Genomic DNA, 13460 nt, shown 5'->3' on the forward strand with positions numbered 1-13460 from the left:
ATGACTTTGTAACGAGAATTCTACAAGATTTGCACTTCCGACAATATGAAACTACCATGGACAATTATTATGCACTCTATCCTCAATACCACGATATGATTCAAAGGGGAAATATTAGTGAGGAAGGAGCATTTTCCTCTTGGGCACAAATGGATTTACTCTTCCCCAATTCGGAGAGGGCAAATGAAGGGGCAAACCGGCGACAAGAGGAAGGGAGCAACAATTCTTGCGGAGGGGACACGGTAGAGCTTGGAAGTGAAGAGGACGAGATCATCGACCCGAATACAAGTGATGCATCCAAGGAAATATGGGATATTGATCTAGAGGGATATTACGGCGATCTCTAGAGGATCTCTTCATAGCTAGATGGAGCGGGCGTGAGGCACCCATCTCAAGCTTAAGTGAAGTTTCCTCATCTCCTCTCTTTAATTTTCAAGTTTCATGGAAGAAGTTTATGTTTTGTTAACCTGTACATTATTTGACTTTGTCTATGGTTGGAGAGTCCTAGAAACATATAGGACTAACACCTCGGCCCCATTGAGGTGTTTTGTTATTTTATTGTTCCCACTTTTGAAAATCCAAAATGACAAATCTAGTTTCATGCATTGCATCTTGTGTGCATGAACTACCCCCAACTTTAGGACATTAGAAATAATGTCTATCTCGGTTTGGGGAAGTACATGCATACGCAACGGGAGGTAATCTAAATTACGCTCTCCGTCATAAACAAAAATCCATGCATCATGTATTATAGATTAGTATAGCTTGCATTTAGTGTAGAATTCATGCATCATGTTTGCATGTTTTCCCATCATTTTGGCCATTGAGGACAATGCCCATATTAGTGTGGGGATGGGGAATTCTAACTTAACTTTTATTCAAAATAAAAAAAAAAAATCAAAAAATTTCGAAAAACCATAAAAAATTGAAAATCCAAAAACAAGTTCATTTCCTTTGTAGTGCAGTCATGTATATATTGTTGTACATATTGTGTTTGTTCTATCCTTGTTCACATTGATCGACTACGCCACATCCGAGACATGAGGATATTGAAGACCGCATGGTATGATCTTTCCAATCTCCTTTTTCCTCTTTATGTTAATGACTATGTGGCTTTATTTTGATTAATGCGGTATAAACAATGTGAATTTAGGACTTGCATTTAGTTTATATGTCATATTAGTTGGTAGAATCATTTGAATTAGGATGTTTATATGCTAGTTGCATCATGGCATGTAGTTGCATGTTAGTAAAATTTTGCGAAACCGTCTACTTGGGAAGCTTGACAAGTGTATATAGGCCCTAGTAGATGCTTTTTCTTCTTAAGACTTTGCTTGTTAGAATACTTGTAAAATACCCTAGGATGTGTCATGCTAGTATCCTTTGACCCATGGATTAAGGCCTAGTCAAGAGTACCTTGTGGTGTGATAACTCCTTGGCTACCGTTTATTCCAAGGTGACCCTTGAAACCATGCTTCCATCATCCATGTTCTACCACATTTTTGTCATAAAAGGGACTGGGCACAAAAAGAAATCAATTTGAGTTCAATGAAATGAAAAGTGAAAGAAAGTTTGAAAAATGCATCAAATGAAAAGAGGAGCAAAAATAGAACTCCTAAAGCTTCAAATATAAGGCACCCTAACTACATATGGGGTGACTTTGAAAATGTTCAAAAGAAAAATGCAAAAGTTGAAAATTGTCAAGTATCGAAATGCCAAAAATCCAAAGAAATGGCAAAAGAAAGTGTTCTCAAATGTTATATGCCACAAGAAATTGGGGGGGGGGGGGGGGGGAACAAAAACAAAGCAAACACCCAAAGTGAAACTCAAATATCTAACGATCCCTTTATCCATCGTATCCATTTTTGTGCATGGTAGAGAGGGGACGACCCTTCTTCTTGTCTAGGCAAGAGGGAGAATTCTGCGATCCTCCAGTGTTTCTAACGCCATAGGGAGTCTACTCTTGACAAAAGCATTTAACGATTGAGGACAAAGGTACCCTAGCTTGGCACAACTTGGAGGTGATTTATTGGTATCCTTCTAGGCTTAGTAGTTTGAAAAATTTGCATCTATGAAGGAATGTGTACCCTTGAATTGCTTCCCTTGTAGATAACTTCCGTCACTTAGATGAGGAAAGTGGATATTCTTTAGTAGATGCATCCATTACTTTATTTTGTGTGCTTAATGTTTGGATGTGTCGCCATTTTGGCAAGACCCACCTTGCCTTGCAAGAAGGCATCCTACCTCATGGTTGTCTTGTTGTGAGTTGAAGGGGCGTAGTGAGGCCCGCTAATTGTCTCATATCGGCTATGTTATTAGGTTAGTTTAAATAATGGTCCTAGTCTTTGTCACCTCTTTACTCGGGACGAGCAAAGGTTCGGTTTGGGGATATTTGATGTGACCATAATTAGAGCATATTTAGTCCCCAAATTAGCCTTGTTCCCATGCTTTTTAGTGCATATTTGGGTCATTTATTGTCTTTAGTTCTTTGTTTTGCATATTCTTTGAGGTTTTGTGTCCTTGGTAGGAAAGGAGTGCAAACCTTGCATTTTCATGGCAAAATGAGGCTAAATTGATTTAATTCAATGACCGAGCATCAAGGAGAGACAAGATTAGAAGGCCTTTGTACATACTATAGTAGCTTGGCAATGATGAGAAAAGATCCTTGCATCCCCGAGGAAATCCTCAAGTATTTTATGAAGAAAAAGGAAGAAAAGAAGAAGGAATGAAACTGCCTGACAATCCGTGCGGATTACCCTGAAGAAGCCCGTCCCTCACCACAATCCGAGCGTCTTCCTCCACAAGACGCCCGGGCAAAAGCTCCCAAAGACGCCCATCTTCCCCCTTTGGACGCCCGTCCAGGAACGCCCAAATCCGCCCGTCCCGTGCTAAAGACGCCCGGATTCCCAGACAGTTCCATTTCGTCTTCTCCAAGCTTCAAGGAAGGATGCATATCTTTTTCTAAGACCGGCAAAAAAGAGACCGGAGTCTCCCTAGAGACCGGCAATTCCTCAAGGACTTAATCGTCATTTAAGCCCTTAGTAAACCCTAATTTATGTACCTAATCCCCACTATAAATACCCCATTAGTCTAATTAGAAGAGCATGTTATTCTTAGCAATCTTTAGTGTAGTTAATATCAATCAAATCTCTCTTTAATCTTGTTATCAACATTTAATCAAGTTTTAATACAAGTTTTATTTCCTTAATCTCTCTCTTGTTCATCCTTTATTTTGGGTAATTGAAGATTATTTGGGTTATTATTGGGAGATTGACAACCTTCCAATCAAGCATCAAGTACTTCTTTTTTTCTTTGCTTTATTATTGGAATCATTAGTAGGTATAATTCTCTTAATCCCTTTTTAATTATTGTTAATTACTTTCATTTATTCATCATGTTTCACTTTGTTGGTATGATTGACAACCTTGCTAGCATGTTCAACATGATAATGAGTGAGTAGTTTCCTTAGCTAGGGTTAATGGTTAATTAGGGGAAACCAACATGGAGAATGATTCATGCTTAAATTAATATGCTTTCATAGTTTATTTGCTTGCTTTTTGTGATCTCAACTTATGCACATGTTATGTTTGATGAAATGTGAGCCTATGAATCCTTGCATTTTTTACCCATCACCTATCTTTTCAATGAGACTTGTAAGACATAAACCAACTCGAGTCTCATTAGACCATGCATATTGTTGAGTAGGGAAGATTAAGTCGACTTGTAGGTGTTGTACAATCTAATCGATTCGGCTCCGGGACCCAAACTTTCCTAGGATTGTAAGATATAAACCAACTCGATCCATCACAACAGTAATTGCTTGCTTATAACTTGGGAATATGTTTGTATGATCAATTCCCATGAATCCCCTATGACCCCATGACACCCTAGTGCCTTTTATCAATTGTTTACATCCCTTTTAATTCATCTTGCTTGTTTACTTTCATTGCTATTTAGTTTAGTGATCTTCTACTTCAAACCCCAATTGTGACACCCTTAGACACCACTAGTTGCAATAGAAATCTCATCTCAATTCCTGTCCCTTGGGATCCGACCTTTACTTGCCTCTTTACTAATTGTAGAGTTGTAGGTGAAGTTATAAATTGTGTTTTGGTCTAGGTGCTCCTAACGACAAGTACTGAAAACTAAATCCCACGAGGTATCACGACCACCAGCTCTTCAGACCCAGGCAGAACAAGACATCCTGAACTTGGAAGAAGATAAAGGAGAACAGGTGTGGGAGCTGCATGTGGACAGAGCCCCCAACGCAAGAGAAGCAGGAGTAGGATTGGTCCTCAGATCGTCTTAGAGAGACCTCATAGTCCAGGCAGTACGATGTGAATTCAAGGCCACAAACAAAGAAGCAGAATACGAGGCCTTGATCCTGTGTCTGAGGCTGGCTCTGGATCTGAAAATCAAACACCTCAAGGTTTGCAGTGATTCCAAACTAATAGTTAACCATGTAAATGACTCTTATGAAGCCAGGGACTCCAGGATGATGGCGTACCGAGACGTAGCACAAGAGTTGACCCTTAGATTTGCTACATTCAAAATCAAGCAGATTCCTAGAGACCAGAATGCAGAAGCAGACGCCCTAGCCACCCAGGGGGCAACGTTCAAAGCAGGTGCCATCTCCACAATACCAATTGTCCACGTGCTGGAACCAGCAATACTGAAACCTAAACAGGAAGCAAGAGTGTTGTGCAGCACCAGCAATGAGGAAGAAACTTCAGACTGGAGGAAACTGTACCAGGCCTGGCTGCAGGACGACATCCTACCAGTAGATAAAAAGGAGGTAAGGAGCTTCAAAATGAAAGCGTCCAAATTCATACTAGTTGATGGTGTCTTGTTCAGGAAATCCCTCGCTGGACCCTACCTCAGATTCCTAGATCAGGAAGAATCTCAGGCTGTTTTGCATGCTCTCCACAGTGGAGAATGTGAAAATCATGCAGGGGCAGGAGCCTGTCCAACAAGGCACTGAGGCAGGGATACTTTTGGCCGACATTGAGCAAAGATGTCGTGGAGTTCGCAAAGAAATGTGATGCTTGTCAGAGGCACGCTCACGTTAGCCACCAGCCAGCACCAGGAAACAAGGTCTATATGCTCGTCATGACGGACTACTTCTCCAAATGGATAGAAGCAGAATCGTCCTCCCAAGTTACAGAAACCCAGGTTATATCTTTCATTAAAACGCAATATCATATGCAGGTTTGGCATTCCATCTGAGATTATATGTGATAATGGATCTCAATTTATTGGAAATAAGACAGAAGCTTTTTATGCTAGGTGGAATATCTCACTGCAGAAGTCTACTCCCAGAAACCCCCAGTCCAACGGACAAGCCAAATCCAGCAATCAGATTATTGTGCAAAATCTAAAAAAGAAGCTGGAGGAGAGAGGGAAAATGGGTAAAGGAGCTGCCTCTGGTCCTCTGGGCTGACAGAACCACCCCCAAGGTCGCAACAGGACAAACACCTTTCAGCCTGCTGTTCGGAGCTGAAGCAATCATTCCATCCGAAGTCAGGGTCTCAACCCACAGGTACGGATGCATAACAGAAGAACGAAACTAGGTGGAAATGGCAAGCAGTCTAGACACAATAGACGAGCTAAGAACCAGCACCCATATTAGGATGGCTTCGTACCGACAAACGGTTGCCAGGAGCTATAACAAGAATGTAAAGGTAAGAACCCTACAGGTAAGAGATCTTGTCCTGGGGAAGGTCTTCCAGAATACCAAGAACCGGCAAGCAGGAAAATTCGCCTACAACTGGGAGGGGCCGTACCAAGTAGAAAGTGATGTGTGTATTTTATATAAGGTTTTTACCCTATATTTACACGCATTTCTATGTTATTTATGTGGAGACTAGCTACAAATGCCCTCGATTAGTCTACTTTGGTCTATCTTGTATTAATTGCAGGAATGAGCCGGAAGGAGCATAATCAAGCCTGAACCTGTCCCATTTTGCATGAATTTTGGTAATGGAAGAATCGGAGCCCGGAAATTGTCATCTAAGGATGTGTGAAGTTGTCTTGGAAGATGTTTTGAGTTGATCTGCGCTGATACAAGGCTGTTATGCTCGATCGACTAAGATTGGTTGCCTAAACCGGTCAATCGAGTAGTTTTGCTGCTGAAGACTCTCGATCGAGTACATTACTTAGCTCGATCGAGAGGAGTGTTTTCTATGTTCCTCGATCGAGTATTCATTGTTCTCGATCAAGATGTTTGTCCAGTATCTTGCTCGATCGAGTAGTTTATTTCTGCTCGATCGGGAGCTTTTGTCAATTACGCAATCTTTTAATTTATCTTCGGATATTTTAGTTTGTACCTTAGAATAAATAAGGAGAGAGGGATTGACGGCAATCATCTCATACTATCTCTCTCTCATCTCTTCTCTTGATACTCTAATCCTTAGACCTAGAACTTGGAACTGGGGAATTCATTCTTGTAATCCATATTCTCGCTCTTTAACCGTAGTCTTTAATTTATTGGAATTACTCTCATTCTACTCTCTCTTTTCTATATTGTTTTCATTCTTGTTTCTCTGAGTATTCAATTTCTAGTTTTTAGTTTATAAATTATCTCCTTATTGAAATGTTTAATTCAATTGTCCCTTTTATTATTGTTAATCCCTTCATTCTCACTATGCTTAACTAATCTCTTATGCTGGGACATAGGGGAACCATGATAATTAGGAAGTTTATGAATAGGTGATTAGGGCTTGGCACAAATTAGGTCTCTGTTGTTAATCACTGCATTTAATAGCGATTAGTTGCTTGAGTTGACACATTTAGCTAATTAATTTGGTACACCTTGACCTAGACCGAGAGATTGGAAGGGGTAAGACTTGAAATGAACATTAGGGCATTCTAATGAGGGTGAAAGCTAAGTTAGTAATTTTTAGGGTGAATAGCGGACCGAGAGGACCTTTTCATTACCCTGCAGGCCGAGTTTATGCTGACCTAAGACCCTAGGTTGGAGTCCTTGAAAACCATGGTGAACCGATTGTCCTAGCTGTTTCTCTCTATTTGTCAATCTCTTTAAAGTTTAGTTGTTGTTCCTCTTTTGCTCTCTTTCTCTTTTAATCTCCGTAGTTCTGAATAAAAATTTAAACCCCCAAGAAACGGTTACTAAACAGACTTAGTTTAGCATACATTATTCCCATCTCCCTGTGGATTCGATACCCGACTGCCTCTACTATATTTTATAGAGACCGGTTGGTTTTATTTTTGATAGGGTTGCGACAGCTGTGTCAAATTTTGGCACCGTTGCCGGGGAGATGGTGTCATTTTGTTTGCTTTACATTTAGTTTGTCTCTTGTCTTAAGGAATTTAATCCTTGAGACTGATCTCATATTTTTCTCTAGTGCTATAATTGTGTTGTAGGTAATCTGCCCTAGAAGAGGGCATTATTATATCTGTTGTTCTTACAACTCTGTTTGCTAAAAATGCCGAACATCGCCAGTCACTCAAAACCTACCGTAGATTCTCTGCCCAAAGGTTTCTTGCTTCATACTATAGATTCGGGCACCTTTGGAATTCATCCAGCCTATATTCAGTTGCTTGAGAGGAATCTCTTCAAGGGGGTAGCTAGCGAGGAACCGTGTAAGCATATGGAGTTGTTTACTGAGTATTGCTCCACCATTCCTTTAGTTGCTGGGGTGACACAAGACAGGGTTAAGGGAATTCTTTTTTCTTTTTCTTTGACTGATGACCCCCGAGAGTGGTTGAGAGATTTGGATAGGGAAGTTGTTGGTGTTACTGAGTGGAATTCCCTAGCTTTGGCCTTCTACAGAAGGTACTTTCCACCACAGCGCACTAGTGCATTAAGAGGCCAAATCACTACATTCACACAACTGGCTACCAAAGATCTTAATGGAGCTTGGATTAGGTTCAAGAAGCTAGTCCGCTCTGTACCTCACCATGGTTTCCAACGATGGTTCTTATGCACCCAATTTTACAATGGGTTGTATGCTGATCAAAGAGCCATATTGGATAATGCAGCTAAGGGGAGATTCCAGAAAAATGTTGAAGATAATAAGGGATGGCATCTGATTGAATATATGCCCATTCATGTAGCTAAATATGGGAATCCCAGAGGAGGTAGGCGATTGATCGAAAGAGAAGGTGAATCACTTGTAGCTGAGGTGGAAACATTTGATGTCGGGTGTGGCACATTAGAGAGCCTGACGATGGGTGAACATGAGCAGGTCCATGCTATGATTAAGCAAGAGGTGATTTGTGGTAGACGTGGCGCGAAAGGACATGATTCCATCACTTGTATGGCAGAAGTAGAGAGAGTTCGTGCTTATCAACAATACAAGCAAGGAATCTCATTCTCTCAATTTTATGAAAATGTAGTCGTAGCAAGTACTTCTAGTTCTGTTGAACCAATGCCGCAACATGATGAATCTTCTTCCACAAATATAGAAATAGTAGAGCTGAAATCCTTGGTGCTATCTTTGGCACTTCAAGTCCAGAAAAATGCGGACAAAAATGAGGGATCTATGAAGAAGTTGCAAGATCAATTCACACGACTTGCATCTGAGAAAAACCTAGCAAGTCAATTACCTCTTTGTGACCCGATTAACGCAATTAATCTTCGAAGCGGTCTTACCTATGATGGACAAAAAATGCCGGATAATGCTGATTTTTCTGTTAATGAAAGTCCGGAGACTATTTTGGAAGAACAAACTGACGACGTCGCTGCTGAAAATCGTCCAAGTCCTCGATCGAGTGAATCTGGCCCTCAATCGAGTGGTTCTTCCTCTTAAAGTTCTTGATCGAGTGATCTAGGTTCTCGATCGAGGAGTGCCCAATTTGATGCTCTCGATCGAGAGGTTTGTGTTCCTCGATCGAGAATATCCCATGAGAAAAGCTCTCGATCGAGTGAAAATTGTGCTCGATCGAGTACATGCAACAGCGGAGATGTTGTTTCGAAGTCTAAACTCGCTGCTGGGTCATCTTCCGCTACTGCAGAGATGCCACATTTAGACAAAGGTAAAGAGAAAGTCGCGGACCCACTCACTATTACCAAAATTCCTTATCCAGGACGTCTGAAAGATGCTAAGGTTGAGCGATAGTACGGTAAGTTCATTGAAGTGATCAAGAATCTTCAGGTGACCGTTCCTTTACCGAACTAATTACACAGGTACCTTCTTATGCAAAATATATGAAAGATATTTTGACGCGTAAGAGAGATCTTAGTGAGTTTGAGACTGTTGCATTTATGGAAGAGTCTAGTAACTTAATTCTTAATAAAGCTCCACCTAAAATGAAAGACCCGGGTAGTTTCTCTATTACTTGTATCATAGGAAATGAAGTGATAGATAAGGCTCTATGTGATTTAGGATCCAGTGTCAGTGTCATGCCCTACTTAGTTTGCAATAAGCTTAATATGGGTCATCTTAAAATGACTAATATCAACCTCCAGATGGCTGATAGATCGGGTAGACGACCCCTAGGTATCCTAGAAGACGTGCCTGTCAAAGTAGGCAAGTTTTTTGTACTAGTAGATTTTATTGTCTTAGACATAGCTGAGGATACCCGGACCCCGATTATATTAGGAAGACCATTCCTGTGTACAGCCGGGGCTATTATTGATGTCAAACAAGGGCGTTTGACTCTTACAGTGGGGGATGACGCTATCACTTTCAGTTTGCCTGGTACACTTGATAGACAAATAATAGAGTATACTTGTTATTTAGTTGATATCGTTGATGAGTCTGTAAATGAGTTCTGGTCGGATTCCTTGATAAAGGGTCCACTGGAAGCTTTGATGTTGCTAGATGAGTATGCAGATAACCAGGAAAACAATGACGCTGTGTTGAATCTGTTTGAAGCTGCGATAGATGAGCGTGAACTCACCGATACTGAAGGAGAGACGGTGGAAAATTGGTAAACACTCTCTGCGCTATGGAGGTAAAGGTACCTGAGCGTAAGCCTCTTCCTTCTGTAGATACCCAGTATCTGCACTTTCCAAAAACCACCCGATGATGATCGGACTGTAACGTGTTTTTGATATGCGTGCATGGATTGGCTATACATGAGACGGTTTAATGCACTACTTAGATATGAAAAATGATTTCAAAAGTTTTCTAACTTCATTTGCATTAAAATAATACTATTTAGAATTAAAACCATCTTCGGATCCAAAACCGACTCAGAAACCCGCAACTCGAGTCAACCTGAGTCAACCCGAGTCAACCCAAATCTCGAATGTCAAAAATAATGCCATGAATGTCTTTATCATGTCATTTCCATTTAAATGACCCTAATTAGAGTCAAAACCGACACCTAGCCAAAAACCGACTCGGAATTCAAATCCCGACTCACACGGGTCAAACCCGAGTGAAAAACATAAATTACCTACCTCAACTAACACCAAAATCATCTTATTAGATGCCCATATTGTTACACAACATCTTATATGAATGCCACGAATCAACAATGGATGGAGAATTGGCCACGTCCAAAATACACCCCTTTCCATCACGAGGTGGCTCGCGCCTCTTTAGGCCATCTGCTTAGCCTCTAAGCAAAATCAACCGACCTACCACCCCACATTTCTCTATAAATACCCACCATCACACACCATAATCTTCACGCGAGTGTCCGCCCCCTCAACTCTCTCTTAAACTTCTAGACTCGATTTCCTAAGTCATAAAGTCGACACGTGTTTACGACCTACCGATCGTAAACACAAGCCTTACACATATTGTTTGGTACCGTCGCCGTGCATTCGACCGACCCATTTGACCAACTCAATTCATTAATCAACATGTTTTAATTAACATACTTTCAACTCATTTTCAAAACAAAATCCTTTTTTAAGGAACCTTTTTAAACATCTTTGATCGCGATTAGTCACAATGAGAAAACCGTCTCTAAAGTCGTCTACTTCGCAAACATCAAAATACGTAAGTTTGAGGGTGTAAATATCTCACTTTAGTTCATTTATTTACTGTTTTGATGAGTTTATAAGCATGAACAATGCATAACACGATTCAAATTTAGGTTAGACGAGCCAAAACCGAGTTTTGGCCTGAGACAGAAGCCCTTTGCTATGTAAATTGGCTAGCGCCTCTTGTGAGTCTGGGGTCAGACTCATCCGTGTTTGTTCTTGCCTTTCCTCTTTATTTTATTTCTTATTTGCAATCGGTTTTTACCATTTCAAATGTTTTAATTCATTTTTATGATAAACATATTTTGACCATTACAAAAATCATCCTTGGTTCCTTATACCATGACGGTTTATTCCGTAACTCAATGATATTATGGTTAATTACATTTTAATGGGTATTTTAACACCCTTTTATTTTATTTACCTTTTTTCTCATTTGTTTACATTTGTAAATATATTAGTCATAATTCATAATCATCCTTGGTTCTTTATACCATGTCGGTTTAATCCGAGTACGATGATTAACTTGACTAATTACAAAGAAATGAACTTAACATGATTAGTTCAAATCAAATATTTTACATTTTTGTTTGTAAACTATATTTTTCAAACATGCAAATCCGACAACGAATGTTACTAACACAATAGTAATTATCCCGAGTCATGCAAACAACATTTGCAAATCTTTCATCATAAATACGGTTTAAATAACCTTTTCAAGAACTAGGAGACGCCCCCTTAGGTCGGCTCATGGCTCGCGCCCCAAGGCAGCTCCTGTTTTCATATTTTAAGAACCTGGGCAGAGCCCCTTCTCTCGCCAATAGGCTCGCGCCCCAATTGGGCTGCCTGGCACTGTTTTGTCTCATTTTTAGCACTTGTCTATGACGATCCCGAATACGGTTTATCCGCATACGTGACGGATCAGATTGACGAGTTTGCATTTCATACTTTGTCTTTTAAACACATTTTTTTTCAAATAACGGATCGTGTTAAGCATCATAACTCGAACTTGGTAAATGGATGTTTAATTTCCGTTTTCACATGCAAATCAATCTAAATCCAACTTGACATCTTATACTTGATACTTGGATTAAATCAACCGACATAGAAAGCTCTCACATGTTAGGTTAAACTTTTGGATGCGCATTCATGCATTTTACCCGTTCTATCAACTTTTACACTTAAACAACCACGATCGATCAGTAGAGGCTGCTAACGGGCGGGATTGGGTGTCCGATTAAAGGGCTTCCCAATACGTACCCTCACCCCTTACCCAGAACCTTTGGATAGTGGATGGCCTTATCCAGGGCGTACGAGAGTCATTTTAGGCATATAATGCTAAAAGGGGGACGAGTCCTTATCTTTAGTACCTATGTCAAGCACTGCTTTGTGCTTCGTTTGACCGAGATATAAAGTGGTCGTCGAACGGGTTCCAAGCATCCCACAAATGCTTGGTGGTGACTCCGAATATCTCTAATCGTTTCGAGACCTTTACCTAGACAAAACCGACCGATCTAAAGCGATCCGGTCAAAAGCGTGGCTTTATAGACCGCTGTATGTCCACAGATGGACTTGGCGTCTAGGTGGCGTGACCGCATATCGGTAGGTGGCCCAAATGCACAGACCGGCATGTGGCCCATGTCCACATTTTGGCGACTCCGCTGGGGAGAACTAGGACACTTACGTCTTTGTGATCGTTAGAGGTGAAACTCGAACGAGGTCGTGGTTAAAGTGCATTAATTGATATTACGGTCATAAGTCGGGGTGTTATGTGATCATAAGTCGAGGTTTAATTGCTTGGTGTGTAACCCACCCTTTTAAGCCAAAACCCGTGTCAGCATTATGCATAATATAATGAACTGTAAGTGCTTATGTGTTATGTGATCATAAGTCCTTCCGTGTCATTTCAAACTTTCAAAAACATCTTTTTGTGCCGTTATAATGGCCGTTTCAAACCGCGGTCTTTCGCCGACCGTTGGAACCTTTTTATGCCGTCATAATGACGATTTTCAAACCTGGTTATTCACAACCGTTTCAAAACTCGGTCTTTCGCCGACCATTGCAAACCATTTTTTATGTCGTCGTAATGACAATTTTCAAACCCGGTTTTCTACAACCATTTCAACACGCCTTTCTAGGTCGTCGTAATGATGATTTTGAAACCCGGTTCTCACAACCGTTTCAAACCTCGGTCTTTTGCCGACCGTTGTGAAGGCAAAGTAGATCTATATACTTAACATATTCATATATGTTTTATGATAATTTAATCATAAAATTAATTGGTGATCTTATGCATGCAAACTATAAACAATATAAAGAAGAAATCTTTATCTTACATTGGAATTTCGGTTTATTAGGGCACAAGAGAGATCTCCTTCTCTCTTGTTCTTGTGCTTTCCTCAATGGATGAACAAAAATCTAAGTATAGGATCTCTCCCAAAGTTTAATACCCAAAGCACACTCTTAATAAAATTAATATTATGAATACTAGTACAATATTAATTTAGCATAAAATGACCCAAAATAAATTTGGTTTTGGTCTCCTAAAAACCGGTTTAAG

At 40.3% G+C, this 13460-nt stretch overlaps 1 protein-coding gene across 1 annotated transcript; it reads left to right on the plus strand.

The window, feature by feature from the left end:
* Positions 1 to 4498: 4498 nt before the first annotated feature.
* On the plus strand, positions 4499 to 4981 carry LOC141632233 (uncharacterized). The gene has a single exon (XM_074444795.1). It carries the CDS (start codon positions 4499 to 4501, stop codon positions 4979 to 4981), a length of 483 nt encoding a protein of 160 aa, XP_074300896.1.
* Positions 4982 to 13460: the final 8479 nt, after the last annotated feature.

The sequence above is a fragment of the Silene latifolia genome, chromosome Y, assembly GCF_048544455.1.
Source record: "Silene latifolia isolate original U9 population chromosome Y, ASM4854445v1, whole genome shotgun sequence".
Classification (NCBI taxonomy): domain Eukaryota; kingdom Viridiplantae; phylum Streptophyta; class Magnoliopsida; order Caryophyllales; family Caryophyllaceae; genus Silene; species Silene latifolia.